This window comes from Diospyros lotus, chromosome 9, assembly GCF_014633365.1.
Source record: "Diospyros lotus cultivar Yz01 chromosome 9, ASM1463336v1, whole genome shotgun sequence".
Taxonomy (NCBI): Eukaryota; Viridiplantae; Streptophyta; class Magnoliopsida; order Ericales; family Ebenaceae; genus Diospyros; species Diospyros lotus.
In genome coordinates this window covers 36,395,802-36,421,727 of record NC_068346.1, presented here as the reverse complement: position 1 = coordinate 36,421,727, position 25,926 = coordinate 36,395,802, and the positions used below count along the sequence as shown (strand labels likewise).

Sequence of the window (25,926 nt, the reverse complement as noted above, 5' to 3'; positions counted from 1 at the left end):
CATTTAGTAACACTTTGTATTAACGTATTATACATTTACAATAACACGACATCTAATATAAAGTCTCATCACATATTTCAAAATGGTCAGACCTATATTTTTTACTTTGTACTTTTGCGTTTTTTTTATGTGATCACACTTAAATTTTTCGTTATTTTTATTACACCTTTAAACTTACATTTTCAAGTAAATTTAACCCTTATACTTTGAAATTTTTTTCGTGTAACAATCCAAACTTTTTATTATTTTCATTACACCCCTGAATCTGCATTTTTGAGTTAATTTAACCCTTATAATGTGACAAGAACAAAGTATGACAGGTATCTTGTAATCTCACTTTATCTTTTTTTTTCATATATATTATAAAGGTTAAATTGACTAAAAAATACAAATTCATATGTGTAATTAAAAGAATGAAAATTTTATATTGTTATACGAAAAAAAAGTTAAAAATATACTAATTAAATTGATTCAAAAATTAAGTTAAATGATATAATTGAAACAATAAAAATAGAAAAAAATATAGATTTGGCCTTTCAAAATTAAATGTTCAAATAGTATTTTCTCAAACGTGAAACTATATTCGGGATATAGATCTATCCTTGTTCCTAGATGGAGTAGGGATTACCCACATCCAAACGTTTCCGATCATTAGGCCGACTTTCCAAGAAACCTTTTCGAAGAAGGAAACAGTGATCGAATGAATCGGAAAATTCTTAAGAGTCGAACAGATTGACAGACAAACTTATAGAATAAAGGCTAAAAAACTAAAATACCATCTCTCATATTGTATTGCACTTTTTCCAATGCAATGTGGATGAGGATATTTTAGTCTTTTAATTCTCATTCTATAAGCCTTTCTATTAGCTTGTATGGCCCTGTAGAAGAACTCCAAACGGACCTTACAGAGAGAGAGAGATAGATGGGAGAGCGGAGCAAGGAACCGTGCAAGGAGGCCTGCGACATTCAAGCGCGTCTCTCAAAGAACAACTTCAACCCTCAAAGGCATGCCTCTCGCTTCTTTAATCCTTAACTTGCTTGAAGTTTTCAATTTTTGTGGAAAATGAAAAGCAAACCGAGACACATTCACGCAATCAAACAGAAGATTATGTTCAATCGTGGAAGTGGAAAAAATTGAGGCGGCTTGGGTTGTTAGTGTTCATGGCTGGCAACTGACACGAACAGTGGTAGTCTGATTCCTCTTAAATCGCGAGAATGCTCAATTGCGCGAACCTGATTTGCTTAATGCATCTGGATTTCTGTTGATAGGTTACTCAATTCGTGTGGGATCTTCATGAACTATGGTGAAATGTTTGCCTCTTTCTGTGCGATATATTGCATGTAAACAATGAGATTAAACATGAATTTTGAAACAAAACAGTGATAATTTAGGCTTTAGGGTTTATTTTAGCTGCTAATCAGGACTTGCAGCATCATAGATTTTCATTGCCAATGCTATTAACGTTAGGAAGTCGTAAGGCACTCACTGGTAAACCCTGCATGGAGGAATGCGGAACTCAGTGGTAACTGATCCTTGGAGAATAGATTAGATTCCACATTAATAGGAACTTGTTGGCAGTAAACATTCTAGAAAGTCCATGATTCTTCTGTGATCTTATTATCCTTTTGTTTTATCGATGTCTACCTATGAATAAATGAAGCCAGATTGATGTCACTAGGAGAAGTATCTGGTTTGCACTTTCTATCTTCCCTTGTAACTGTGTCAAATAAGAAGACATGTTTTAGAGTTTACTGCAGCCCCTTGTGGCCTACGAAGTTGTATAAAGTTTCAGATTGGCTCCTGAATATGAAATTTAATCTAAGGGTGTAATTTTTATTTTCTATAATATGTGGTGCTTACAATAATTTAAAGTCTGTATACATAGTACCAGGGTGCATTTTCTGGTGTCTTGCTAGCAAGATTTGTCAGTGTGTCTGATTCAGTCAACCTTTGACAGCCTCATGGAAAGGACAATTCTAAATCAAATCAAGTCTACCCTTGATCTGCATGTTCTGCAATAGTTTGGGAGGTCTACTGATCCACAAACGTTGGGTAGTTCCTCTTTAAATTAGCTGCTAGTGGTTTCAGTTTAATGTTTGTATTATTGTCATTGTTTTGAACCTGGAATATAGCTGGTCTGTCTTTTATAACTACACTTTTTTTTTTGTCTGCGTCCTGTATAAACTCCATTGCAAGCTATATGTTGGTTATTTCCCCACTTGGTAAGCAGTGAGCTGGGAACAATGTGCTATAAATTTTAGTCGTGTGCTTTAATTGATAGTTTGGACATGTGAGAAGAACACTAATGAAAGTATTTGCAAGATAAGTGGATGAAATGGAAGAAATTTATAACAAAAAGGTGAGGGTAAAACCAAAGAAAATTTGGTGAGAAGCCCTTAAGCATGACATAAGATATAGTGGCTTTATAAAGAATATGGCCATGGATCTATGGCAGGAGATCTAAATTTCATGTAGTTGATCCTACCTAGTACAATTAAGGCTTGTGATTGTTGTTGTTTGCTTTGATTTATAGGTTGATATATCCCATTCTTGTAATACTACTGACCTTATTGAATTGTTATCATTTATATTCTTATTTTGTGTACCTTCAAGTCATGTAGGTGTCTTTAGAGTCATTGAATTGCTTCAATCGTGCTGCGAGAAGTGCAATTACAAGTCAACCCACTGTGCTTCTCTATCCGGCCTCCTAAAGCAAAAGCCCAGATAAGAGCCTAGTCGAGCTACATTTTTGCAGACAATGGACTCAACACAAGGCCACTAGTCAAAAGCTAACACTGAGGCACAGATCCTGCCGAGTTACTAGAATGGGGTCGTGCAAGGCATTGTGGTTATCAGGAGTTTGCCTTCACCATATGTAACACTGAGGTATAGATTCTGCATATTATTAGAATTTGTAACGCAAGGCATCTTGGTTACCAGAAGTTTGCCTCCACGTGTAGTAATAAGGGCTTTGAATAGAGGAAATAAGAGGAGGGTAGATCTTTGCTGTAGACAAATTTGTTGAAAAAGTATTACAGGGTTCAGTTATACATCCCCATGGATTCCTACACTGTTAGCTGTTATTGTTTAAGCAAGACTGGAAGCCATTCCTTCCTTGGTCTTGCTTGACTTCTGCACCATAACTTTCTCAATAGACATAATGGCAATTTGAAGCACAAGAATGAAAATCTTGAGGGAAAAGATTCAACCAGAAGATTTATTCGTTTCCAAAAAGAATATGAGACTTTTGAAATTGGACTATAATAGCAGTATGTCAATGGAGGTACAAGTATGGAAAAGCTAAAGGGATGGAATGTCAATATAGACCTGATAATTTCATACTTTTGATGGCAAGGTTCATCAGCTAAGCAATTTCCTCTTATACAACCAATATTCTCTGATATATATCCGCACTTTTGTCTGAGGGGAGGGGAAGGACTCTGGCTTCTGATGGTGGCTGCAACTCATGTTTCAGAAAGAGATAAGGAGTGAACAAGCTGAAAATTCCTTTTCCAGTTGCCTTGAGGAAGAACATGTGAAGGTGGATCTAATACTCCCCAGTGCCTGTAAAAATACAAGTTTACATTACTGAGTTCCCTCAGCATGCTATGTTGATCTCAAAGCATCCTGCCTCCTTAGGGGAATGCCTTCTGATCCAAAACCATCCTCTTCATCTGTGTGTTTTGGAAGCCGTGATGAAGGTGATGAACACGTACCTGCATTTCATTTGACATGTTATTCATCCAACAGGAAGACTTGAATTATCTAGAATTAGGAGAAAAGGGCCTCATCCACAAACACTCCCATTTATGGAAAGATTTGGGTGTGTTTGGTTGTGTTTTAAAGTTTTGTTTTTGATTCTCAAGACACCTAAACTCAAAAGACGCATTCATTTATGTTCTTAGAACCGAGGTGTTAGTTCTGCTTCTCCAGGATTTTCCAGCTTCAGGAATAGAAAGGATTTTTAATGACAAAGAAAACACACTCCAAACTCAAAATTTAGAAATATAATTAAAACCTGGCCATTCTTGGTCTCTGAAGCACCTTGTCTATGTAATAGGATAAACTGTATGCAAGAAAGACAAGCGAGAGCTTACCATCAACCATGTCCTTTGTTCTGTGAAGAAGAAAGGTTCCTGAGAGGATGGTCACAAAACCACACATTTCCGTTACAATCTGCGTTGGACTCTGTCTATCCCAGTCCTACACACAAAATCAATATTCAAATTTTGAGCAACACTCAAGATATACCATTGGTTCAGGTTCTTTTTCTAATTGTACATTAGGTGTCTTGGTCCCAATTTCAGCATTGGAATCTGTGTGACATACTAGGAATTGATAAAGAAATTAGGCACTAGGCAATAGCCAGCTTCTTTCTTTGGAGAAAAAAAAAAAAACTGAGACCTTAGATGTCTTACAAAATACCATTTACTCCAGTACTTATAACATGATAACAACCTGCAGAATACAGACAGACCAGTAGCCCAGAATGTCAGGACCCGCCATCAAAAATAGCCTGGATCAGGAGGCATGCTCTCCTTGGCCATGCTGGATGGGGAAAGAGGGGCTCCCCTAACAAATATCTATTGCCTGATGGCTGAGAAAGATCCATGGATGAACAAAAGCAGAAACAAGATCCACTTTTATGCTTCCTGCTAAAGTACCAGCATTACCCATCATGGTCTTATATGGCGAGGATTACAGTAAAATCAAATTTCTCTATCAACCTTTTCTATGCCAGAGTTGACATATTTATGGATATTTTCATCATGGAAAACCGGGGAAATTTTTATCAAATTATCACAAAAGCAGATATAACAAAGTTGTCGATCAAGAAATTGATCATCCAGACACCAATGAATATCAGTGGAAGTTGTTGCAAAAGAGAATGGGAGAGGGAAAGAGAGAAGCAGGGAGACACAGCAGAGAAGTATAAATCAACAGATACCATAGGCCTGCTCGATAATATATATGAACAAAACAAAATAAATATAAACAAAAACCAGGTAAACAACTCTTATCAGATATATTTATCTTTTACCCTCTATTTTGCAGCTAGAATTCCCAACAGAAAGAAAAAAGGAAAAGAAAAATGAAAATGAAAAATAACTCATGCACGTGCATTCTTACAAGCACATAATAGAATTTATTTTCCTTTTCATTTCCTTCAACAAATCCTAGTTCCAGACACAGCACTAATAGTTTTTGCCTGAAAGAATTACCTTAAACATGATCACGCTTGCCAAAATGGTTAAAGATGTAAACATGACATAGTAGATGGGAGATACAACAGCTGTGTTGAATGTGTCAAGGGCCTGCACTCAAAGTAAAGAAACTGTGGTTAATGAATAGATCATATAAGAACTGGTATGAGCCAATGGAAATAAGTGAAATTCCACTCGTGGAAGTGGAAACAAGGAAAGCAGCAGGAAAAAGCACCCACCTATATAATTGTTATAAATAGCACATTCAAAATTTTTGCTCCTATTCATCAGCAGGACACTAATAATTTCTTTTGCAAATTGGATCGCTTGCTAAGCATGCTACCATTAAAACGGAAACTCAGCAGGCACTCCATACAGTTTAACGCTAATTAATTTGGTCCAACAGATGCCAGAAGTAGAAGAAAATGGATTGCATCTCCTGGAACATCATTAATGTAAGACAAGACTTTTGCTCCTAATTTCAAATCTTTTGAGTTTCACCTTTTCAAGATAAAGGGTAGGCAGGAAAGCTTTTACTGTTGATACGTGCACGTTTGTTTTTTTTGGGGGGGGGAAGTGGGGAGGGGGTGGAAATTATGTAGATAATACCTGGAAAGGTCACATGATAAGAAAAGAACAAAGAAAAAAGAAGAAGAAATGTTACCTTGTTCAAATAATTCATCTGGGTAATAACACAAGTAATGACTACAACAGCGAAAGACCATGTTTGGGGATAGAGTAATTGGTTCATTCCTGATAATGTTAGCTTCAAGGCAATTCCAAGGGCTTTTACACTCATGACCTGTCATATAATATGCCCAGAATAAACTAATCCGTAGAGAACTAAAATAGGAATGATAGAATGAAGAGGTTTCCAACAGTCCAATTGTTAAATATCAACACATACCGACAAAGAACCAACTAATGAGCAAACCCCAATATAGACCATTATATGTGTCTGACCATATTCTGGGATATATTGAAATATAAGAACGAAGACTGCTGTTAACACGACAGCTGCATACAAGAGAAAACCTGCCAACATGAAATACAATATTTTGGATCATTTGTTACATTTAAAATATAAAATTAATTGCACGAATAAGTTAAGCATTAATATTTTTAGGGCAAAAAAATCAGGCCTTCTCCCCATCTTCAGCATAAAGCAAAAGCTACCTGGCTCAGTAGCAAGTTCCCACACTTCTTTCACAGATTCAATTTCACGTTCCTGAGGAGCATGCAGAACAATTGTGGTAGAACCCACAACACACAGAGCACAACCAAGAATCCCAAAAATATGCAGCTTCTCCTTTAAAATGATACGTGCCAGTACAGCACTGCAGTACAACTAGGACATTAGCAGTCAAACCAGGTAGGAAAAGTTTAAAAATGGCATATATCTTTCAGTCATGCCTGATAATAATGCTGAGTGCACCAAGAGGAGTAACCAGAATAGCTGGAGCAAATGCATAAGCAGCAAAATTTGCAATTTCTCCAACAATCACTGTCACAAAAAAGGACTATCCATTAGAACTGACGTGTCATTAACTTTTGTACACTAGAAGTAACTCATGCAGCAGGACAGCAAGGAAATATATGTACTTAGAATAATATGAATATGGTGCAGCTAAGAAAAGTTCCAAGTAATTTCCTTTCACTATCAGGGGGGAAAAAAGGTGAGACACAAGAGAAAATGTTTAGAACATTTGAGTTGCTTGTGGAAGTTGTATAGTATGTAGAAGATAATGCACAAGTGGCCACAAATCACACAGACAGCTTAGCATTTAAATGGTAAACCAACGTCAATTACATCTATTAAAAAAAAACTTTCCATAAAGATTCTCATGGCACTGCAGAATCTGAGAAGAAAAGAATCACTATTCCTTTAATCCTTATGACATAAAGGAGTAACTATCAGTGATTAAAGGCTAAATTTTCTTCCTCTTCCAAATAAACTTTCCACAAAAACTTTCATGGTACTGCAGAACCTTGAATTCTCTTAGAATATGATCCCAATGCTTGTGCCTCCCCACTTTGCAAGGGTCAGGGGAGGGTCATTTTTATACACAGCCTTGCCCTTAGCTCTTAAATATGCATCCACTCATACTATAACCAGCAAGGATCCAAGTAGCCCCACTCCAAACTTCAAATTTTTATGCCTCCTAAAATTTAATCTATTGAAAATAGACTCAGAAAAAAAAAAGGTGAGATAGTTTGGGCATGTACAACTAAGATAAAAAAAAATCCCCAGTAGGGATGAGAAACCATATCCATCGAGTGCAATACTATTACCATTACTAAGGGACATGGGAGACCAAAATTAATTTTGATCAAAATAGTAAAAAAAAAATGACATAGTGTACTTTAAACAAAATTATAGCCCTTGACTAAGGGGAATGGGGAAAAATAATCCAAGTAGTTGACCCCAGGAAAAGGGAAAGCATCTATTTTGAATCGAGGTGAGTTTTCTAATCTTTTTATTTGTTTTTGGTTGGAAGAAACAGGAAGAATATTATCTGCAAAAGAAGCAACAACAATAATAAAATTCTTGTTAACTAGCAAAGCAAATTATGCTTATCCACCCATCAACATCTTCCCATGGAATAACCTCCAGATAAGCCTTTCAGCTTAAAATAGTCAGGCCAGAGAACTTTGACAAGCTTTAGAAGTCCAACTCACAAGCATAGAAATTATGAACTTCTTTAAGTCTGACATAAAGCCCACACTTGCACCATGTTAACAAAATGTAATTACACCTGCATTGGAGTGGCTGCATGAAAGGAGAAGATAAATTCCACGAATTTAGGGATTGTCCAAAGTGTCCTTTAACTTTATTAATTACTGAGAACACCAACATCTCTATTTTGAATATGTACTTTTAACCCAAATAGATACTTCAATCCTCAATACTGTATGAAGGAATAAGAAGTACAAATTGAATAGCCAAAACAACATTTAATTGCTCTAGTGTGAATAGGGAGATAAAATCCTGCATTTCAATTATTCCCAAGTAATTTCAACTACTTGAACAATAAAAGAGATCCTACACTGTAGCACTTTATGAAAAAACCAAATCTATTCAAATGTGACAAGACATATTCACTCATTCATACCCAAAACTTTGGTATTAGTCCAGAAACCAAAGGTTTGCAGTTTTGGGGGATCTGACACAAGACACAACATGGTGCTAGTACACAGTTCAAGTAGATAGATATGCAGTGACCTAGTTGGTAGTCCAACTAAGGAAGTATCCACTACAATAGGCCCAGCTTGTGATGCATTCTTTACTCCCCACTGCATTGCTTTCCCCCATTTATGCGAAGAGACCAAAAATCCTTGCCCTCCCCACCCACTTACCTTCCTTCTACAAGGGACTATTATAGACCTGACATTTCATGCCCCATGTTAAAAAGCATAATGCATGGCTCATTTACAAAATTCACCATCAATCACCTGTAATAATTTAATCCTACAAGGCCACATGATTTTTCTCACATTCGAACACACAATAATGACAAATTTGAACACCTTTTCTTCTGATAAGTAAGATCAGAGAATCCTTTTTGCTTCTATTCAAGTGGATGAATAAGTAGCTAAGATTCACTTTCATTGCTCTGCCTGTAAGAAATCTTCAAATCAAATGACAAATTCATACACGGCCATGGAGGCATGCTTTTCATAATTAGACTTGCAAGAATTATGCAACACTCACTTGTTATCATGCCCACCCACCACAGTGGTTCATACAAGTACGAGTAACCTCCAGAACCTGTCAACATAGAGAAAAAATGTTTTTCAATTAAAAAAACACACCTAATGACCAGGAAAATACATCTAGTAAATCCCGGAGAAATAAAGAAAGGACTCGCCTTGAAAAACATGCTACAGGTGCAGGATGAAGCAAATGTTCAATATTAAAGCATGTACATATTAATGCAATATACAGTTTCTACAAATGAGCATTTTAGATGTTAAATAATGTGCTGCCCTGATATTGTTGCGTTGAGATCCAGATTGGATCAGCTCTTTCCAACTTCTGTCTCTTTCTTTATTTATTTTTTTATTTAACTCTACGAAACCATATGTATGCATTAACCCATACGTCTGTAAATCCACCATTGCCAAGCCCATTGCTTCAACTGCTAAATTATGTTCCATATTCACTTGATCTGTGCTAATAGCATGCTCTAATGCAGTCAAAATGCAGCAAGCTAGCAAATCAATACTACAATTGCCCTGGTGATTAAATTTACAGCCGCCTCTCTCAATGCTACGGACCCCCAAATTCAAGGAACAGTCTGAAGTGAAAGCCAGTATATGTGCATCCAAAAGAGGTAGTACCTGCCCTAATTCCAGAGGCACCAGCCTTCTTCAATCCCTTTTTCTTGACAATGAAGCTCGCCCCGATAAAGATGCTCGAGGACAATGCCAACACCAAGCCCTTCACATTGTCGGAAGACATCCCCTTGTACGAGTCTCTCCAGATATGCCCTAGCTCCGTCGCCATTACCACGCATGCCCTAGCTCTCGCAGGTCATTTCAACGTACCAACTATCACTTCAAGAGTATCAATTCAGTAACCAAACTAATCGATCTTTCATATAAAGATAGAGGTGTGTGCCGAGATCTATGGCGTGGAGAGAGAATGAAATTCTTGCTCAGACTGATGCTTTCTTAGCTCGGATCCGATGAGAGAGAGAGAGAGAGAACTTGGTTCGGTCTTTACCGAAGGGAGGACTCTTCTTCGACTCGTTCTGATGGATCGCACACTCCATCTTCACTGTGAAGCCCGCTCCATAGATCTCCTCCTTTCTCTTTGGTTTTGTTTTCTATATATCTTCACTTTCTTTCCCACCAAGCGATGGGGAAAAGGTAGGAATTGACCACCGGATGATTCCATTTGCAGTCAAAAGGAGACGAAGAAACCAGAGGAAAGCCGGTCCTCGGTCGTAGCCGAGGGTATTTCGGGGTTTTAACTTAATATTTTTATATTAATATATTATATATTCTTATTAATTAAATATATAACATAATGCCCAAATACACACGTGTCACCAAGTATTCAATTAGTATTTGGGGTTATCGCTCGAATACAACAATAAATTTATTAATAAAAAATATCATCATTAAGTCACTTAAACTCTATAAAATAAAAAAATGGTCAAAAAGTTCAAGTCAATCTCTACTCAAAACACCCCAATAAAATCAGTATCAAATACGTACTTTTTTAAAAATGATGAATCATCTATTCATAGAAAAGTATTGAGTTTTTTTAAATCTCTTAAAATTATGATTCTTTCAAATAATGTTTATTGTAATATTCATATATTCACTAGAATCATAATTCTTATACATAATGTTTATCTTACATTTTATTATTCATTAGAATTATGACATTTATGGGATGATGTTCATCATTTTTCATATAACTCTCGAATATATTTTCTGATATGGGAGTTATTTTGTTTGCGCTTTGTTCATTATGTGAAAATTACACATTTTTTGTCAAAAAAAATATTTTGGCTTTTAGACTTTTTTTAATTGTCTTTTGCCTATAACCCATTTTGTTGGTCCCTTGAGTATAGCCACTCGAGAGAGGGTGAATTGAGTGATTAGTTTTTTTCAATTTTAATAAATATTCTTGATTAATGATTTTATTGAAAAATACATATTTGATAAATATAATAAATTATATTTGAGATTAATAATAAATGTAAACCACAATATATAACAAAAATAAATACAATGAGGCATAACACAATTTATAGTGGTTCGGTGTCTTTACACACACCTAATCCATTCTCTCAAGATCTAACCACTAATGGGGTTCCAATAAATCAAAATGACCAAGGTTTCCACACTAGCTCACATTGAAAACTAGATACACACCTAGATTACAATGGGTTTTAGGCAACTACTATGGTTTTCTCTCTATTTCATTTTGGAAACTAGATTCACCTAGATTTTAACGAATCTAAAAAACATATACGATCCTTAATAATAATTTAAATGTTACAAATAATTTGTCCACACTTGGACACAAATAAGCAATTAAGTACAAAATATAGAAGACAATAATATTTAAATAAATAAATAAACGGTGACCTCAGTTTGAATGGAAAAGATCGGATTCGCCTTTGCAATATCTTTTTCTTTTCTTGCCTTATGGCTCTTCGGTAGATGAACAATGAATATTTGAGAGCTTTAGAATGTTTGAAAATTAGCTTGAAAGCTTTTGGGAGGTTTGGATGTGCAATATGTGCGATGGATACTCAAAAAATGAGTTTGGAGGGTATTTATAAGCATTTTAGCCACTAAAAAATGGTTAATATGAAGTTTGAAATTCAAAAAATATTTAGACTTTCTCAAATAATAAGAAAACATGTCTCACATTAATTCAAAATAAATTTACTTTTTGTATGAAAAATCAAGATTTGAAAATTCAAATATAAATTTTTGAGACATAAATGATTAAAATAATAAAATATGTCTAAAAGCAATATCTTTTAATTCAAAATAATTTATTTTTTTTCATGAGTAAGAGAAAACATGTCTAAAACTAATTATCTTTAATTCAAAATAAATTTATTTTTTGTATGAGAAAGAGAAAATATGTCTAAATGTAATTCTCATTTAATTCAAAATAAATATACTTTTTTCATAAATAATAAAAATATTTATCAATAAATAAAAATTCAAACATAAACTTTTGAGACATAAATGATGAAAAGAATAAAACGTGTTTAAAAACGATCCACCTTTAATTCAAAATAAATTTATTCTTTGTACTCATTTTTAATTCAAAATAAATTTATTTTTTTATATGAGAAAGAAATACATTTATATCATAAAAAAAAATTGTTAATCATCAAAACTTAATTAATATAAACAAGTTGGCTCAACAGATAATTTTTTATTACGGGAAATGTTATGTCCACAAATAAGTTTCATAAATAATCTTTACAAACTGGCGTAACACATATAAATTCATAATAATTTAACTCAAAATTAACAATCGCTTACGGTAATAAGTGGATTTATTATTAATCTTATGTAAGACTATTGTAAATTTATATATCTCACGTCAATTTGTGATCATTATTTGTCAAACTAATTTATAAATATAGTATTTCTCTTCTTCTTTTTTTTTTGTTAACGCACCATCACAAGTGCCCCCACTGTTTGACCTCACGATATCAGCAGGAGATGTAAATCAAAGGACTTAGCAGCCAGTTTTGATCCATAGCATAACTACAAACATGAGAGCGACAAGCATTTTTTAATTTTTCAAGATCACTTCTGACTGCTGAACTTCCTCCCCTGGACATGGCTCAAACATGAAATCTGAAAACCCAAAAAGTATCACCCCAAGAGGTTCTTCCTTTGCCAGCGGAGCTATGCCCTAGGGGCAAGTATTTATCTTTTATTAATAGGTAATAACATAGTTGGTCCATTAAATCTATATGCTCTATAACAAAATAATCTTTATACTTCTATTTATCTTATAACAATAATTAAATTTTTGATCTTGTTATAAATTACTTTTTCATCTCAAATTTCGTCACACTTTATTAAAAAATTATCACATTACAAATACATAAAATAAAAACAAATAACCAGCGATTGTCGAAGGCCTTCACTTAACATTTTGAAGATTTTGTACAAATATATATATTATATATACATAATTTCACTTATATATGAAATTTGTAATAAATATATTATAGGCAAAAAAACAATCTCTTTAATCTTAGGCTTAATTTTTTGAGAAATTAAAAAAATATTAACTTGGAAGAAAACTCAATAATTTTAGACAAAAAAAAACCAAACTAGCTGGAAAGGACCCCAAAAAGATGTTACACTAAGAGAAGGATAAGAGATGCTAAAAAAGATGCCAGGATGAAGAGACGCTGGAGAATAAGAGAGACACTAGAGAAAGGAGATTGCGGATGCCAACAAGAGCTGTGAGATGAGGAGATGTGGTCGCTAGCAAGATGAATGGGACCAAGAATAAGAGACAACAAACATGTGGTCACCGATTAGGACGGAAAGAGAAAGAAAGCACTGCGATCGACTGCGTTGCTATCATCTATCGCTTACCGCCTATAGTCTACGATCCCACCAACCTTTAAGCCAACCCTGATTATTTCACCCCTATGTTTGTAGCAGCGATTACCATGGCAATAATTGGAAATCACAACTTCTATGTTATATATAATATATATATATATATGCATGTAGTTTTTATGATGTGTCATAAAATATTTTTTTATGGATTTTTTAACATATAACTAAATCGTAATGAGGCAAATTAAAGTATAAATACCAAATTATTATAAAATATAAAATTTAAGAATGAATAATATTATTTACGATTCTATTATTTATTTGAAGATTTAGGTTCGACTTGAATTAAGATGAGTAAATTAGTTGAAGTCAACCTCGTTTGACATTGACTTTACTTATTTTTTAGGCCATTTTAAGACTAAATATGAAAATTAGTTTGTTGGGTAAGGGATAATTAAAGTCAATTCAAATTTGGACTGAATACTACGACACAATCAAGAACTTCACGTATTGTGTAGAGTAGGGTTTAAACAATAAATTCACCCCAGTTGACCTATGATTTCTATTATGAATTCGATTATAAATCATTTTTCGTTTTATAAACATATAAATTCTTCGATTTAACTTGAGTATTTTGATGTATTAAGGGCATTTAAGTGTTTTAACCAAATAATTATAATTAAAATTAATTCAATTTGACAAATTTACCAAACATTTTTTGGTAATCAAATATATCTTAGTTTACCTCAACCAGCTTACTCAACTAAATCTTCCGAACAAGACAATAATCCGTTTTGAGTTAAGTTTTAATTATAATTTTTTAGTAAAACAATTGAACTCGTAACACATCAAAATACTAAAGTTTAGTTTAGATCCTAATATATGTAACGTAAGATGAGTTAAAAAGCTTGCACGTTTATCAAACACGCCATTTAGTGCATTTAACATTAAACTCATATCAACATAATAGGTATAAACTCAATGCCAAATGAGACTTGAAAACGCCTAAACTCTTAGGTAGTGTTTGTTAAAATTAGTAAGATAAAGTTGTATCAAAATAAGGTTGAAATATTTCTTGAACCAATATATGGAATAGTCAAGATAAGTCTGATAAACACTTTAAGATTTTTATTAAACTATTTGTTAAATTTTTTGAAATGCATTGGAAGACACATGTATAATTTTTTCTTATCTGTAAGGACCACGATAATAAATTTATCTAGAGATGGAGAAATAAATTTATCTGGAAAAACTAAAATAAGAAGTCACATGACTTATTTTTCAATAGTCGTCAGATAAATTTAACAAATACAATGAAAAAAACTTTTATTTGAAATATCTTTTTTATCTCATTTTTTCGATCTATATATTGGTTAACAAACACTATCTTAGATTTATAGAGTGGTATATAGTTTTTAAATTCGATAATACTATATATACACTACATTCGACACTTATAATTTATAAGTATTGTTAATTTATTGAAGAAATATTTATAATTCTATGAGTAAAGGTGTTCAATTGATCTAGACAAAACCAGGATCGAAGACTAGACCGAATAAGGGTAGGATCAAATCAGATCAAACCAATCTAATTTAAAATTATTACATATATAAGAATTAGATTGAAGATCGACTTTTAAAATTATTTGAATCGAATATTGGATGGAACTTATTCGATCTTTGTACTGGATCAATTTATCGATTCAAATTAAAATTTGAACACCCTTATTTATTTTTAAATGTCAAAATTAAATATAAAAATTAATATACAAATAACATTATCCATTTTATGTCGGGGGTTAAAGTAGCATTAGGCAGTAGTTGAAGGAGTTGAGTGTAATTAACCAAGATATCGCATAAAGAACCCCCCTAGGATCTACCGTAACCCCTTCGTGTCTCAAGCTCTCAGCTCGCTTTTGCAATTTGCTTCCTCCGCGGCGGCGATTAGTATCTTGACCACAAACAGTCAGCAAGGAAGTTACTGTAGAGAAGAGAGGGAGAGGGAGTCTATCCGGCTGCCCCACCGCATATCCGCCGCCATGTCCGTCATGAGCCCCTCACTCCAACAGCGTCCCCTCTCCTATGCCAACTCTCTCTCCGCATTCTCTTCGTCTCCTCGCTCTTCGCCATCCGTTCGTTTTGTTGTGACATTCACCGTCTCTTGTTGCTCGCTGGCGTCTCCGGCCACTTCGGTGAACGGAAATGTCGACCAGAAAGTTCCTGAGAGGAACGAAATTCGTCTCGGTTTGCCTAGCAAAGGCCGTATGGCCTCCGACACTCTCGATCTCCTCAAGGTACTTTGCCTTTCTCTCCCTATCTGTTTGTGATTTGCGCATATATTTATATAGCTATTTGGGACTCTTAGGTTTTTCTTTTCGCTGTTTCGTGCAGGATTGCCAATTATCGGTCAGGCAGGTCAATCCTCGGCAGTACGTTGCTGAAATTCCCCAGGTGCGCGAATTATTGGCCAGTTGAAATTGTAAAGTGGAAAATGCTAAAACCTGTCATTAATCATAGAAGGCGGAAGATACGTGTTTTGAAGCTCTTGATTGTTCTTGTATTTTATTCCAAACTTCAGGTTAAACATGTAACTAATTCTCAAGAGCAGAGTTGAACTAAAAATTTTACAGGCTTGTACGTGGTTTTGCATATCATCACTTCGGAATTTGAATTCCTTGAGCTAAAATATTGGTGCATTTATATACACACGCAATATTGAGCTGTTTAGTGTAAAACAACACTCAGGCTGGTCTCTGGCCTCTCCGACAATCTTAAGTGTGAAGTCAGTTCCCATCTGCAGTTTGGATAATGTTGATAGGCGTATTGCTTTATGTACTCAGTAAACTTTGAGTGAATGGCCAATATTCCTGTTGTGTAGATCCTCAACTATTGGTATATTTTTCTAAGGTCAATAAACTACTATAGATGGGAAAGCAACAACTAGCAGGATGGCTACGGGCATAGGAGATGGTCATTGGTGGGAGGGTTTAACAACATGGTAGACAATGAACATAAATAATTTTTGTCTTTATGATTATGGTCCTTTGGATCAACTGTGTAAAAAGAAGGGGAGGTTACTAAAGATGTTATTCAAAGAATCTAGATGTGATGAGTAAAGTGGAGAATTCCATTTGGCATTTTATGCAATTATAAAATCTCTTTAAAGTTAATTGGGAAGTTTTATTGAATGGATACGCAATTATCGGCCAGTTGAGCACCTAAATATGAATGTAATTGAGATGAGGATATTATGGTAGATGTGTGACCATAGAAGGAAAGACGAAATAAGAATGGCATTATTCATAATAAGATTAGACTGGCGTCTATTAAAGATAAGATGTATGAGATGTGATTAAGATAACTTGGACATTTGAGAAGATTAATAGATATATTTATAAAGTGAGTGGATAGTATAGAAGATATTGTAGTAAAAGAGGTAGAGGAAGACACACACACACAAAATAAAATTGTTGAAAAGCCCTTGGATATGACATGGGATATAATGGTCATGGAGATAATTGAAGATCAATTCATGTCATTGACCCCACTTAGTAGGATTGAGGCTTATGCTGTTGTAATGATTTTGGCCTTTTAAAGTCTCCAAGAGTTCATTAATTTCTTATTTATTGGTCTTTTAAAGCTTCCAAGATATATAATGGTATGATTTTGTCATTCTTGTTTATTTATTGCTTTACACCTACATATTTTATAATATATCTGTCACAAAACCGAGGCCAACCCAGGCCAATTTTGCTGCGGATTTATTTACTTTCACTGTTTCTCTTTATTGTTTAATTGTAATTCTCTTTTCCAGCTGTTAGTTAGTTAGAAGGAATATCCAGGTGTAAAGGTGGCTAGGTTAGGACAAAATAGTTTGTTATGAGGGTTATGATCTGCTGTGGCAGCACCTCAGAACAAGCTACATAAGCTCACAACTTTCCCTGTAAGAGATTATCGATTATCAAGCAAGAATTCAATCCTTACTCTCTCAACTTCTCTCACACTCTCCTTCTCTCATTCTCTTCCAATCTCTCCCTTTCCTCCCACAGTTCTTCAACTATCTCTTCCAATACACATTGAATTAGAAGGATTGTTACTGTCACATTCCATAACTGTGACAATATCTTCCTACACGTGGAAGCCACATTCTAAGCATATTAAAAGTAATTGGTAAACAAAAATAGGTCTGAGTGGGCTTGAGCTCTTCTCAACATATTTGGCCCCCAAAATAAAACCAATTGCCAACCAACCTTTTAAATTTTGTGTTTGGTGATTTATATTTCTCCATCACCAAAGTTTGTATCAGGCTAATTTAGAAGGTTATTGGTACTTATTAATAAATCATATCTCTGCTGTTTATCAAAAAAAAAAAAAAAAGTTATTGGTACTGTCACGCAAGTGGTAATTCCCTGTACTAACTCTTTGTTGTCTAAGAAGTTCACCAAGAAGTTTCCCTTCTAGATGCTGTTTTCTCCTCCTTTTGTGCATTGTTTATGGTTGAATATTCATAAATTATTACTCACAAATTTGCTTCAAAGTTTTGTCTTATGTAGCTGGAGATAATGATGTATAATATTTTGTTGCAGCTTCCAAACCTGGAAGTATGGTTTCAGCGGCCAAAAGACGTAGTAAGGAAATTGGTATCAGGTGATCTAGACCTAGGTATTGTGGGTCTCGATACCGTTAGTGAATATGGACAGGTAATAATTGCGTAGTGAGTTGTGTTTTGATTTCTTAAGGGAGAATTCATGGTTGTCTGAAGCAAATAGTGGACTGCATGATCATATTGTTGGATACCCGTTGAACAGTTCCGTCTGTATGATAAAGAAATTTTGTCTGGTTAAACACATGTTTTCAGTATTTACTTTTAGTCATTTTCATAGTGGATATATGGCTTCTGTCTTTATGCATTTGTCTAAAGTTAAGATGCAACACTTTTCTCCTTCATCTGCTTTTGGCTACATTCTATTTATTATTATTGGATTGAACTATTCTGATTTTAGTTACAACTGAATTTTTCTCGCCAATAACCTGCTATGAGAAATTCATTGAATGATATGTTTTTGAGGTTTGAATGGACTGGTAATTTTGATATTTTAGGTCCCAGCAAGCAAGCAAGAGGTAGAAATCAGTCTCTATGTGTCACTGTTACTATTATTATTGTTGTTTAATTATAAAGTTATTTTTCACATTTTTATTAATTACATGGGTCTTACAAAAGATAAGGCCATAGATAAAAATGAATGGGAAGCTAGAATTTGTATAGCCAACCAGCTAACCTTATATAGAGAGATAAAGGCTTGGTATGTTGTTAGTGTTGCCTTTTCACGTATTTAAAATTGGCTGTATGATTTTTTAAGTTGGTAAATCTGGTCTGTATTTTTTGTCAGGCTGCTGTTGTGCAGCAGGTATTTTTATTTTGAAGTGGCACGCATGTGCTTAATGTGTTGGAAAGAAGATTGGTGCAACTTTTGATGATGTTGAGGTGGTAATGCATATTTATGTTTGATACCTTGAATCAATCATCCAAGAAGATGGGAAGGTTAATGAGGATATTACCCACACAGTTAAGGCAAGATGGTTAAAATGGAAAAATCCACCTAGAGTTTTATATGATACTAAGACTCCTATTGCTAAAAAATTATAAGACTAGATTTGTTGTATGACACAGAATATTGGGTAGTAAAACACTAAAATGTGAAAAGTATGGCCATAAAGGAGTTGAGGATGTTAAGATGGATGTGTGGCCATACAAGAAAATGTAAAATAAAAAATAAGATTGTTTGTAATAAGGTCGGAGTAGTTGCTATTGAAGATTAGATACGTCAGATAAGATTAAGATGGTTTGATCATATGAGAAGAAAACCAATAGAGATTTCTATTAGGAGAGTGAATGGAATGAAACAAATATTTGGCAAAAGATGCAGAGGAAGGCCAAGAAAAACTTGGTGGGAGATTATGAAGTGTGATATGAGTTATAAGGGCCTTACAAAAGATTTACATAGATATAAATGATTAGCAAGTGTTATGATTTACAATGTTGTTGAATTTTTTCTGGTACTGTTAATTCTTTTGAGCTTTTGTTTCCATTTTTTATTTTGATGTTATTGGAAACTATTAGTAAGTTTCATGGTGTGAATTATTCTTTGCAGGGGAATGAAGATCTAATTCTTGTTCATGATGCACTTGAGTTTGGAGACTGCCGTTTATCCTTGGCTGTAAGTCATCGTTCTCCTTTAACGTAGACTAGTGTCTTTGTTTATCCTTGGCCAAGTTGTCATTGCCTTTCAACATATACTATGGCACATAGTTTTTCCACTGTTGCTACTCTTTTAGGTGTGACATCTTTCTTTTTTTCAGATACCCCAATATGGGATTTTTGAAAATATAAATTCACTAAGGGAGCTGGCACAGATGCCTCAGTGGACAGCCAAGAAACCTCTGAGAGTTGCCACTGGTTTCACTTATGTATGTATACATCAGTTTTGTCATATTACTGTTCAATTATTTCTTCATTACAACCAATTTTCTTGTTTTGGAGGTTCAATAGGCATTAAACAACCATTCTGTTTTTATGCATAGCTGGCTCCAAAATTTATGAAGGAAAATGGACTAAAGCATGTTATTTTCTCAACTGCTGATGGAGCATTAGAGGCAGCACCTGCGGTGAGAGCTGCTTCTTTTCTACAGACAATGTCGCTATATAGTTAGGCTGATGTTTCGTGAGTATTCATAATCACACTTGCCTTCTTGAGCGGGAGTGGGGGGATTGGATTGACAATATTGCTATACATTTACTCTTTGTAGGTTCAATGCTTATTTGAATTGTTGCTTCAGTGCTTATAAAGTTAGCTTTACTTGGGCTTGCATTAAGTCTTGGCTCTTTTATTTGATAAATCCATACCTGGAATTTAAAGCCAACCACTAGACATGCATGTTTTTAATAATGTCTCATGTATTAATATTACCTGCTAGCTCTTTTGTTAATCTAGATGGGAATAGCTGATGCTATAGTTGACCTTGTGAGTAGTGGAACGACACTTAGAGAGAACAATTTGAAAGAAATTGAAGGCGGAGTCATCGTGAAGAGTCAGGTGAACTCTTTATTTACTTGACATCATGGCAACAATACTTGACAATTTATCATGTGGGGATCTTTTAGGCAATTAATTTCAAACTATGTCTACTTTATTTGGCCATGTCTTCAGGCTGTCCTTGTTGCTAGCAGGAAGTCCTTGACCTTGCGAAAAGGTGTATTGGATGCCACTCATGAAATTCTTGAAAGATTGGAGGCACATTTGAGGGCAATTGGACAGTTCACGGTATTGCCGTATTTATTCATATAATGTCATTTCTTGTTCTTTGTCGTCTCACTTTATTTATGGTAGGTTACTGCAAACATGAGGGGAAGCAGTGCAGATGAGGTGGCAGAGAGAATCCTGAGCCAAACATCACTATCGGGTCTGCAGGTGAACCTCTTTGTGTTTTGCTCTCTCAAGAAAATAAGCATCAAACTGTAGCATGTTATGACTCTTGAGGGAAGGAGGGTCTTCTTTGGGCTTGAGAAGCAGGATTATGATGTGATAAATCCAACTGTGTATTCTGCAAGCAGTCGTTGAGTGTTGACTTGGTTTTTCTCATATGCTTTTCACATTCATGATGCAGGGGCCCACTATAAGTCCAGTTTTTTGCAAACGTAATGGAAGGGTAACAGTTGATTACTTTGCAATAGTCATATGTGTACCCAAAAAGTTGCTTTACAAGTCGGTTCAACAGCTGAGAGCGGTGAGAGACCTCTCTCTCTCTCTCTCTCTCTCTCTTCTACTTATATATCATCATGACAAGATTACAAACTGGTTTTTCTCACCCATTGCTAGCTCCAAGAGAGAGAACCCAGTGTCGGGTAGGAGTTGTCTTCAACTTGTTTACATTGGTAGAACCCTGCTTTTTTGGTGTCTGAGAATGAGATAGTATGAAATAGCTATATTGTGCAAACGCAACCAAACTTAATCTGCCACTCAACACCAATCAGAAAAACAAATGGCCCATCTTTTGTGCTCTGTAACTGCAGTCCTATTGAAGTAAATAAAGCCAGACAAATGATACTTTAAATGTTTCCGGTCTTATACCTTCATATTACACTTTTTGAAGAACATGAAAACTTGGTATTACCATTCATGCACACTATGTCCGACCTTAGAACTGAAACTTTCCATACAATGGCCCAACCAGTTCAACTGATTCTTAATCTATTGACTACAACAACAACAACAACATATCCGGCCTTTATCACATTATGTGGGGTCGGCTACATGAATTCTAGACTTCTATGTGGGTTACGCCCCAACAGATAATTTGTCTAGAATTCATATTTGGATCCGACTAGGTTTTACGCTGGCTGTCGGCTACCTAATGCAACCCTCCTCCTTTATCCGGGCTTGGGACCGGCAGTGAATAACATCCCCTGGCGGAGTAATGATCTTAATCTATTGACTAGTTTTTTTTTTTCTTTTTAATAAAAAAGCATGATGCAGGTAAACAAAGCCAGGGAAATGGCTGATTTGTTGAACCTGATTCAGTAATTTGATACCACTTTATTATGTCATATTTTTGGGACTATCTTAATGTGGAGCCTACATAGCCTCCTACCTTCAAAAAGTAAGGAATTTACTCGCTGCAGGTAAGCTATAACCAAGAAAACCGTAGATATGGCAACTGCAAGATATAACAGAATTCACAAGCAAGAGAAGAGAACTTAAACCGCCATGAAAGAAACCCTTAGTCAGGATAGGGCAGGCAGTCTACTTGAATGGACTAAGAAAACACTTCCATCTTTTTACCTTGAAGTGCTATATTTATTATGAGTTTTTACATTCCTTCTCTTGAAATTTTATATGGGATTCCCTTACTTTCCTTTCTGAAGATCTGGGGCCATTGTGGGAGCTTATTCTCTTCTAATGCAGATTGGTGGCAGTGGAGTTCTGATCTCGCCTCTGACCTACATTTTCGACGAAGAAACTCCAAGATGGCGAGAACTCCTTTCGAAACTCGGGCTTTGATCCCATTCGCGAGATGCCTCTAGCTGCTCTGCATTCTGTAGCAGTAAAATTGTCCAAGAACTTCACAAATTTATATTATGGAATGATCTGTTGGTGCAGGGGGCATAGCTCTTCTGGGAAGTTAAGAAAATTTTGTGTTAATGAAGCCCAGCCAAGCATCATTATCTTATCTGCCTGTTAATTTGAAATCTTTCATCAGTGTTGCTTCTCTCTTGCTGTTGTTACTTTGTAGCCCATATGGCTTTCTTCGTGTTGACCTCTTTAGCTTTTACTCCTTTATCTCTTCAGCCATGCGGATGTGAAGAGTCTCTGCTCAATGGGTTCTAAGCTTTTGCCCAAGTTTCGTTTGTGTTTTCCAATGTGGAAGTTGGACTTCAAGGACGTCTATGGTTTTTAGTGATAGAGAGGTACATATTCAGTTTATTTATCAAATCTTGCTCTTTTGTCATGCACTTGATATGTGTGGACATGCTAAAGTATGAATGTCTTGTAAATTGTAATAGGGTAATGTTATTTGTATACCAATAGTTGATATTTACATAATTATAATTATAAGTATTTCTTTAAAATTATCTAAAATAGTATTGAAGATACGTTTGGTTAGAATGATTTTGAAAGGAAAGGGAATGGAATGGAATGACTTGCTCTATTTCATTGTTCCATTTGGTATAGGTTAAATTCATATTTTTTTCCTTGAACTTTACATGAAAAGTCTTATCACTTTCCTGAACTTCAAATTTAATATATTAAATTAAATACTTAAGAGCTGGTCTCTTGGTGTTTCAATTTTGAGTTTTAAATTTATTTTCAATTTTGTGTAGCATTCTAAAATGCATTAAGCCTTAGTCGAGCGCTAGGCAGGGACTAGGTGGGATTTAGAAAAATTATCATTTTTTAAATTAAAATTCATATTATCCCAAATGTACATATAAATTAAAATTCATATTATTCCAAATACACATATAAATTAAATAAAGATTATGAAAAATTAACATAGATTATTAAGTTTAGGGTTTAGACTCTTGACTTTGTGAAACACAATTTATGGGCATTACAAATAATAGAATCAAATAAAGACATAACAAAAATAATAGAGCTAACAACAAAATACAAAACAGACAAATCAACAATGCAACAAAGTACAAGAAGTAGCAACAGCAAGTAGCTGCTATAATAACGCTTGGCAGAGGAAGAAGACCGAGAACCTGCAATTGCTACAACAGCAAGAAGAACTTCAAACCTAGATGATGGTCATACGTACTGGAGGAAGAAGATCGAGAACAACAAGGAGGCAATTCGTAGTGGCGGTGGCAATGAGAGAACAAACGACGAGTTAGGCGATGCGCGACGAGGGACGACCCAGACAACCTAGTTGGCAAGCTACCCAAGTAGATAGGTGTGCACCTGCGGCTAGGCTACCCAGACGGCTAAGCGTCGCCTAGCATCAATGGCTAGAGTAATTGGCCTGGTGCCTAAGGGTGCCAATCACCAATCAATCGTGGCGTCCAGTAGTCGACTAACGCTTAGGTGGTGAGGCAGCCGTCTTTTAAAACACTGATTTTGTGTTTTGAGTATCTGTTTTGAAATTGTTGAAAACTCGTTCTTGTTGTTAGGGGTGTGCATTCGGTTATAACCGAACCGAACCGACCAAAAAATGCTAACCGAATCGAACCGACCCTCATTCAATAACCGAACCGAACCGACCGACTAATCTCAGCTAACCAAACTAACTGAAACTGAACTAACCGAAATCTAAATTGAGTTAATCGAATTGATAACTGAAACCGAAAATCAATTGTGCAAAATCAAAAATTGATACAGAAATTGACATAGAAAGAAATTGATTTACAGCAACAGAGGAACAATGTTTGTGCAACCCGTTTGTGCAAACGAAGGAATACACGCAAGAGAGAATCCAAATCCATTTACAGTGAAGAAGAACAGAAAAATGCAAACCCATTTACAATGCAGAGTAGTAGAAGAACAGAAGAAATACACAAGAGAATACAAATCCGTTTGTGGAAATACAAACGAACAACCCGTAGAAAAAAACATCAAGAAATTAACCCAACTGAAAGTCAAAAAAATTAAAAAAATCTTACAAACCCTAACCTAACTGTCGATACTAACCTGAGTGCTCGACGGTCGGTGGTCATTGGTGTGGATCGATCGTCCAAGCACAAGGAAGGAAAGGAAGAACAGTGATGAAATGGCGTTGGTGTGGGTCTGACGAAGGAGACGAAGGGGACGACCGGACCGCGAAGTGAAAGGCGGGCGCAACCGACTGCCTACGGCGAAGGCGTAGGTGACCTTCATCGATGGCGACGCACCAACGGACACAAAATCGATCAATTTGTGCGATCTGCTGGGGGCTCTCTCTCTCTCTATCAGTCGGTCTTGGTCTCCAGATCCAGGTGAGTGTCTATCTCACGAGGGGGGATGTTGCTGGGTGACCCAACTTGGGTCAAGGACTTATGGGCGAGTAATATTTTCGGTTCGGGTGCCCGGGGGGGGGGGGCGGTCACAGGAGGATGGGTTATGGGTTCGATTCGGGTATTTCAGTTATTTCAAGTAAATAACCGACCTGAACACCGAAAATCGATTTTTTTTTTTTAAAATTAACCGAATCAAAATTTAAAAAAAAAAATAACCGAACCGAACTGATAAGTTCGATCGATTCGATTCGGTTACTTCGGTTTAACCGAAGTTGTGCTCACTCCTACTTCTTGTTTGTAATATTTTATGTGTTTTGAAAATTTTGAGTATATTTGTGATGAAAAGAATCAAAATGATTTTTCTATTGTTTTGAGTTTTCTTTATAAATTTTTTTCTTGTTTTTGAAATTGTGTTTTAAAAAATATAAAAGGAAACACGTTTTTACTATTTTAAAAAATTGAAAACTAAAAATAGTAAAGAGAACATGGTCTTAATCTTTATAATTTATATTTATTGACTACCTAATTTAATTTAAAATAATTAGTGAGTTACATGTGAGGTGAGATAAAAAGAAGAAAAACAAAAGAAATGAAGAACATAAGAAGAATGGACTGAACTGTTCCTTTCTTATGCCTTCCTCTTCATCTTCGGCCTTCGTCTTTACTCTTGTCTTTCATCAACCCAAATGGAAGAATTGAGTTTTTGATTGGTCGTTGTTGTCTCAATTTATCTCAATAGTTACACGCAATGTGAGTTGGAAAGAAGAAAAAACGAAAGAAAAACTGATTGAGCCAATGTTTCATTCTGCCTTCCTTTTCACCTTTGGCTTTGCTTTATTTTTCCTTTGACCCGAATGGAAGAATTGAGTGTCTCGTCAGCTATTGCTATCTAATCAATCTCGACCCTTCTTCTTTACTTTGATTGGCGACCCACGAGTCGTAATTGACCCTTCCTTCCCCTACTTCAATTGGGGATCTGCGATTGACCCATCATTCCCTTTCTTCTTTGCTATAATTAGGGGCGGAGTTAAGATTTTTTAACTGGGGCAGCTTCAAAAAAAAATTTCCAAACCCTAATGGCTTGCTATTATCACATGGGCTTGGTTTTTCTTATGCCTTCTTAAAAATAAGGCCAAAATGTTAGGTTGTTTAAAAGAA

At 35.2% G+C, this 25,926-nt stretch overlaps 3 protein-coding genes across 9 annotated transcripts; 2 read left to right on the top strand and 1 right to left on the bottom strand.

The window, feature by feature from the left end:
- Positions 1-922: 922 nt before the first annotated feature.
- On the top strand, positions 923-3,117 carry LOC127810483 (cx9C motif-containing protein 4, mitochondrial-like). The gene is made up of 2 exons (XM_052349998.1): positions 923-1,016; positions 2,635-3,117. The coding sequence occupies exons 1-2, from the start codon at positions 923-925 to the stop codon at positions 2,727-2,729; spliced, it is 189 nt and encodes a 62-aa protein (XP_052205958.1). The 3' UTR covers positions 2,730-3,117.
- A 74-nt stretch (positions 3,118-3,191) lies between these two features.
- On the bottom strand, positions 3,192-10,104 carry LOC127810482 (probable magnesium transporter NIPA4). Of its 5 annotated transcripts, none has more exons than XM_052349994.1 (10): positions 9,932-10,102; positions 9,547-9,762; positions 8,918-8,974; positions 6,619-6,709; positions 6,382-6,542; positions 6,113-6,240; positions 5,870-6,007; positions 5,224-5,316; positions 4,099-4,204; positions 3,192-3,717 (listed from the first exon to the last, which is right to left on the bottom strand). In XM_052349994.1, exons 2-10 carry the CDS (start codon positions 9,710-9,712, stop codon positions 3,608-3,610), a joined length of 1,050 nt encoding a protein of 349 aa, XP_052205954.1. In that variant the 5' UTR covers positions 9,713-9,762; positions 9,932-10,102; the 3' UTR covers positions 3,192-3,607. The 5 variants fall into 5 exon arrangements, 4 of the variants coding, with proteins under 4 accessions (XP_052205954.1, XP_052205955.1, XP_052205957.1 ...); XM_052349995.1 differs by having other exon boundaries at positions 9,547-9,756; XR_008025458.1 differs by adding an exon at positions 4,460-4,653 and having other exon boundaries at positions 3,675-3,717; positions 9,547-10,104.
- A 5,065-nt stretch (positions 10,105-15,169) lies between these two features.
- On the top strand, positions 15,170-22,765 carry LOC127810638 (ATP phosphoribosyltransferase 1, chloroplastic). 3 transcript variants are annotated; one of them, XM_052350209.1, is made up of 11 exons: positions 15,170-15,568; positions 15,666-15,725; positions 17,861-17,974; positions 19,427-19,492; positions 19,635-19,742; positions 19,857-19,940; positions 20,267-20,368; positions 20,483-20,596; positions 20,663-20,743; positions 20,940-21,059; positions 22,238-22,765. In XM_052350209.1, the coding sequence occupies exons 1-11, from the start codon at positions 15,314-15,316 to the stop codon at positions 22,331-22,333; spliced, it is 1,200 nt and encodes a 399-aa protein (XP_052206169.1). In that variant the 5' UTR covers positions 15,170-15,313; the 3' UTR covers positions 22,334-22,765. The 3 variants fall into 3 exon arrangements, with proteins under 3 accessions (XP_052206169.1, XP_052206168.1, XP_052206170.1); XM_052350208.1 differs by having other exon boundaries at positions 20,940-21,177; XM_052350210.1 differs by lacking the exon at positions 20,940-21,059.
- Positions 22,766-25,926: the final 3,161 nt, after the last annotated feature.

Excerpts from the sequence above, each read along its gene's own strand:
- LOC127810482 (XM_052349994.1), bottom strand. The coding sequence starts at position 9,712 with ATGGCGACGGAGCTAGGGCATATCTGGAGAGACTCGTACAAGGGGATG. Across the intron at positions 5,317-5,869 it reads AGATGAATTATTTGAACAAG|GCCCTTGACACATTCAACAC; the intron begins GTAACATTTCTT and ends CTTTGAGTGCAG. Across the intron at positions 3,718-4,098 it reads AACAAAGGACATGGTTGATG|GTACGTGTTCATCACCTTCA; the intron begins GTAAGCTCTCGC and ends AATGAAATGCAG.
- LOC127810638 (XM_052350208.1), top strand. The coding sequence starts at position 15,314 with ATGTCCGTCATGAGCCCCTCACTCCAACAGCGTCCCCTCTCCTATGCC. Across the intron at positions 19,941-20,266 it reads CATTAGAGGCAGCACCTGCG|ATGGGAATAGCTGATGCTAT; the intron begins GTGAGAGCTGCT and ends TTGTTAATCTAG. Across the intron at positions 20,744-20,939 it reads CATCACTATCGGGTCTGCAG|GGGCCCACTATAAGTCCAGT; the intron begins GTGAACCTCTTT and ends TTCATGATGCAG.
- LOC127810483 (XM_052349998.1), top strand. The coding sequence starts at position 923 with ATGGGAGAGCGGAGCAAGGAACCGTGCAAGGAGGCCTGCGACATTCAA. Across the intron at positions 1,017-2,634 it reads CCCTCAAAGGCATGCCTCTC|TCATTGAATTGCTTCAATCG; the intron begins GCTTCTTTAATC and ends GTGTCTTTAGAG.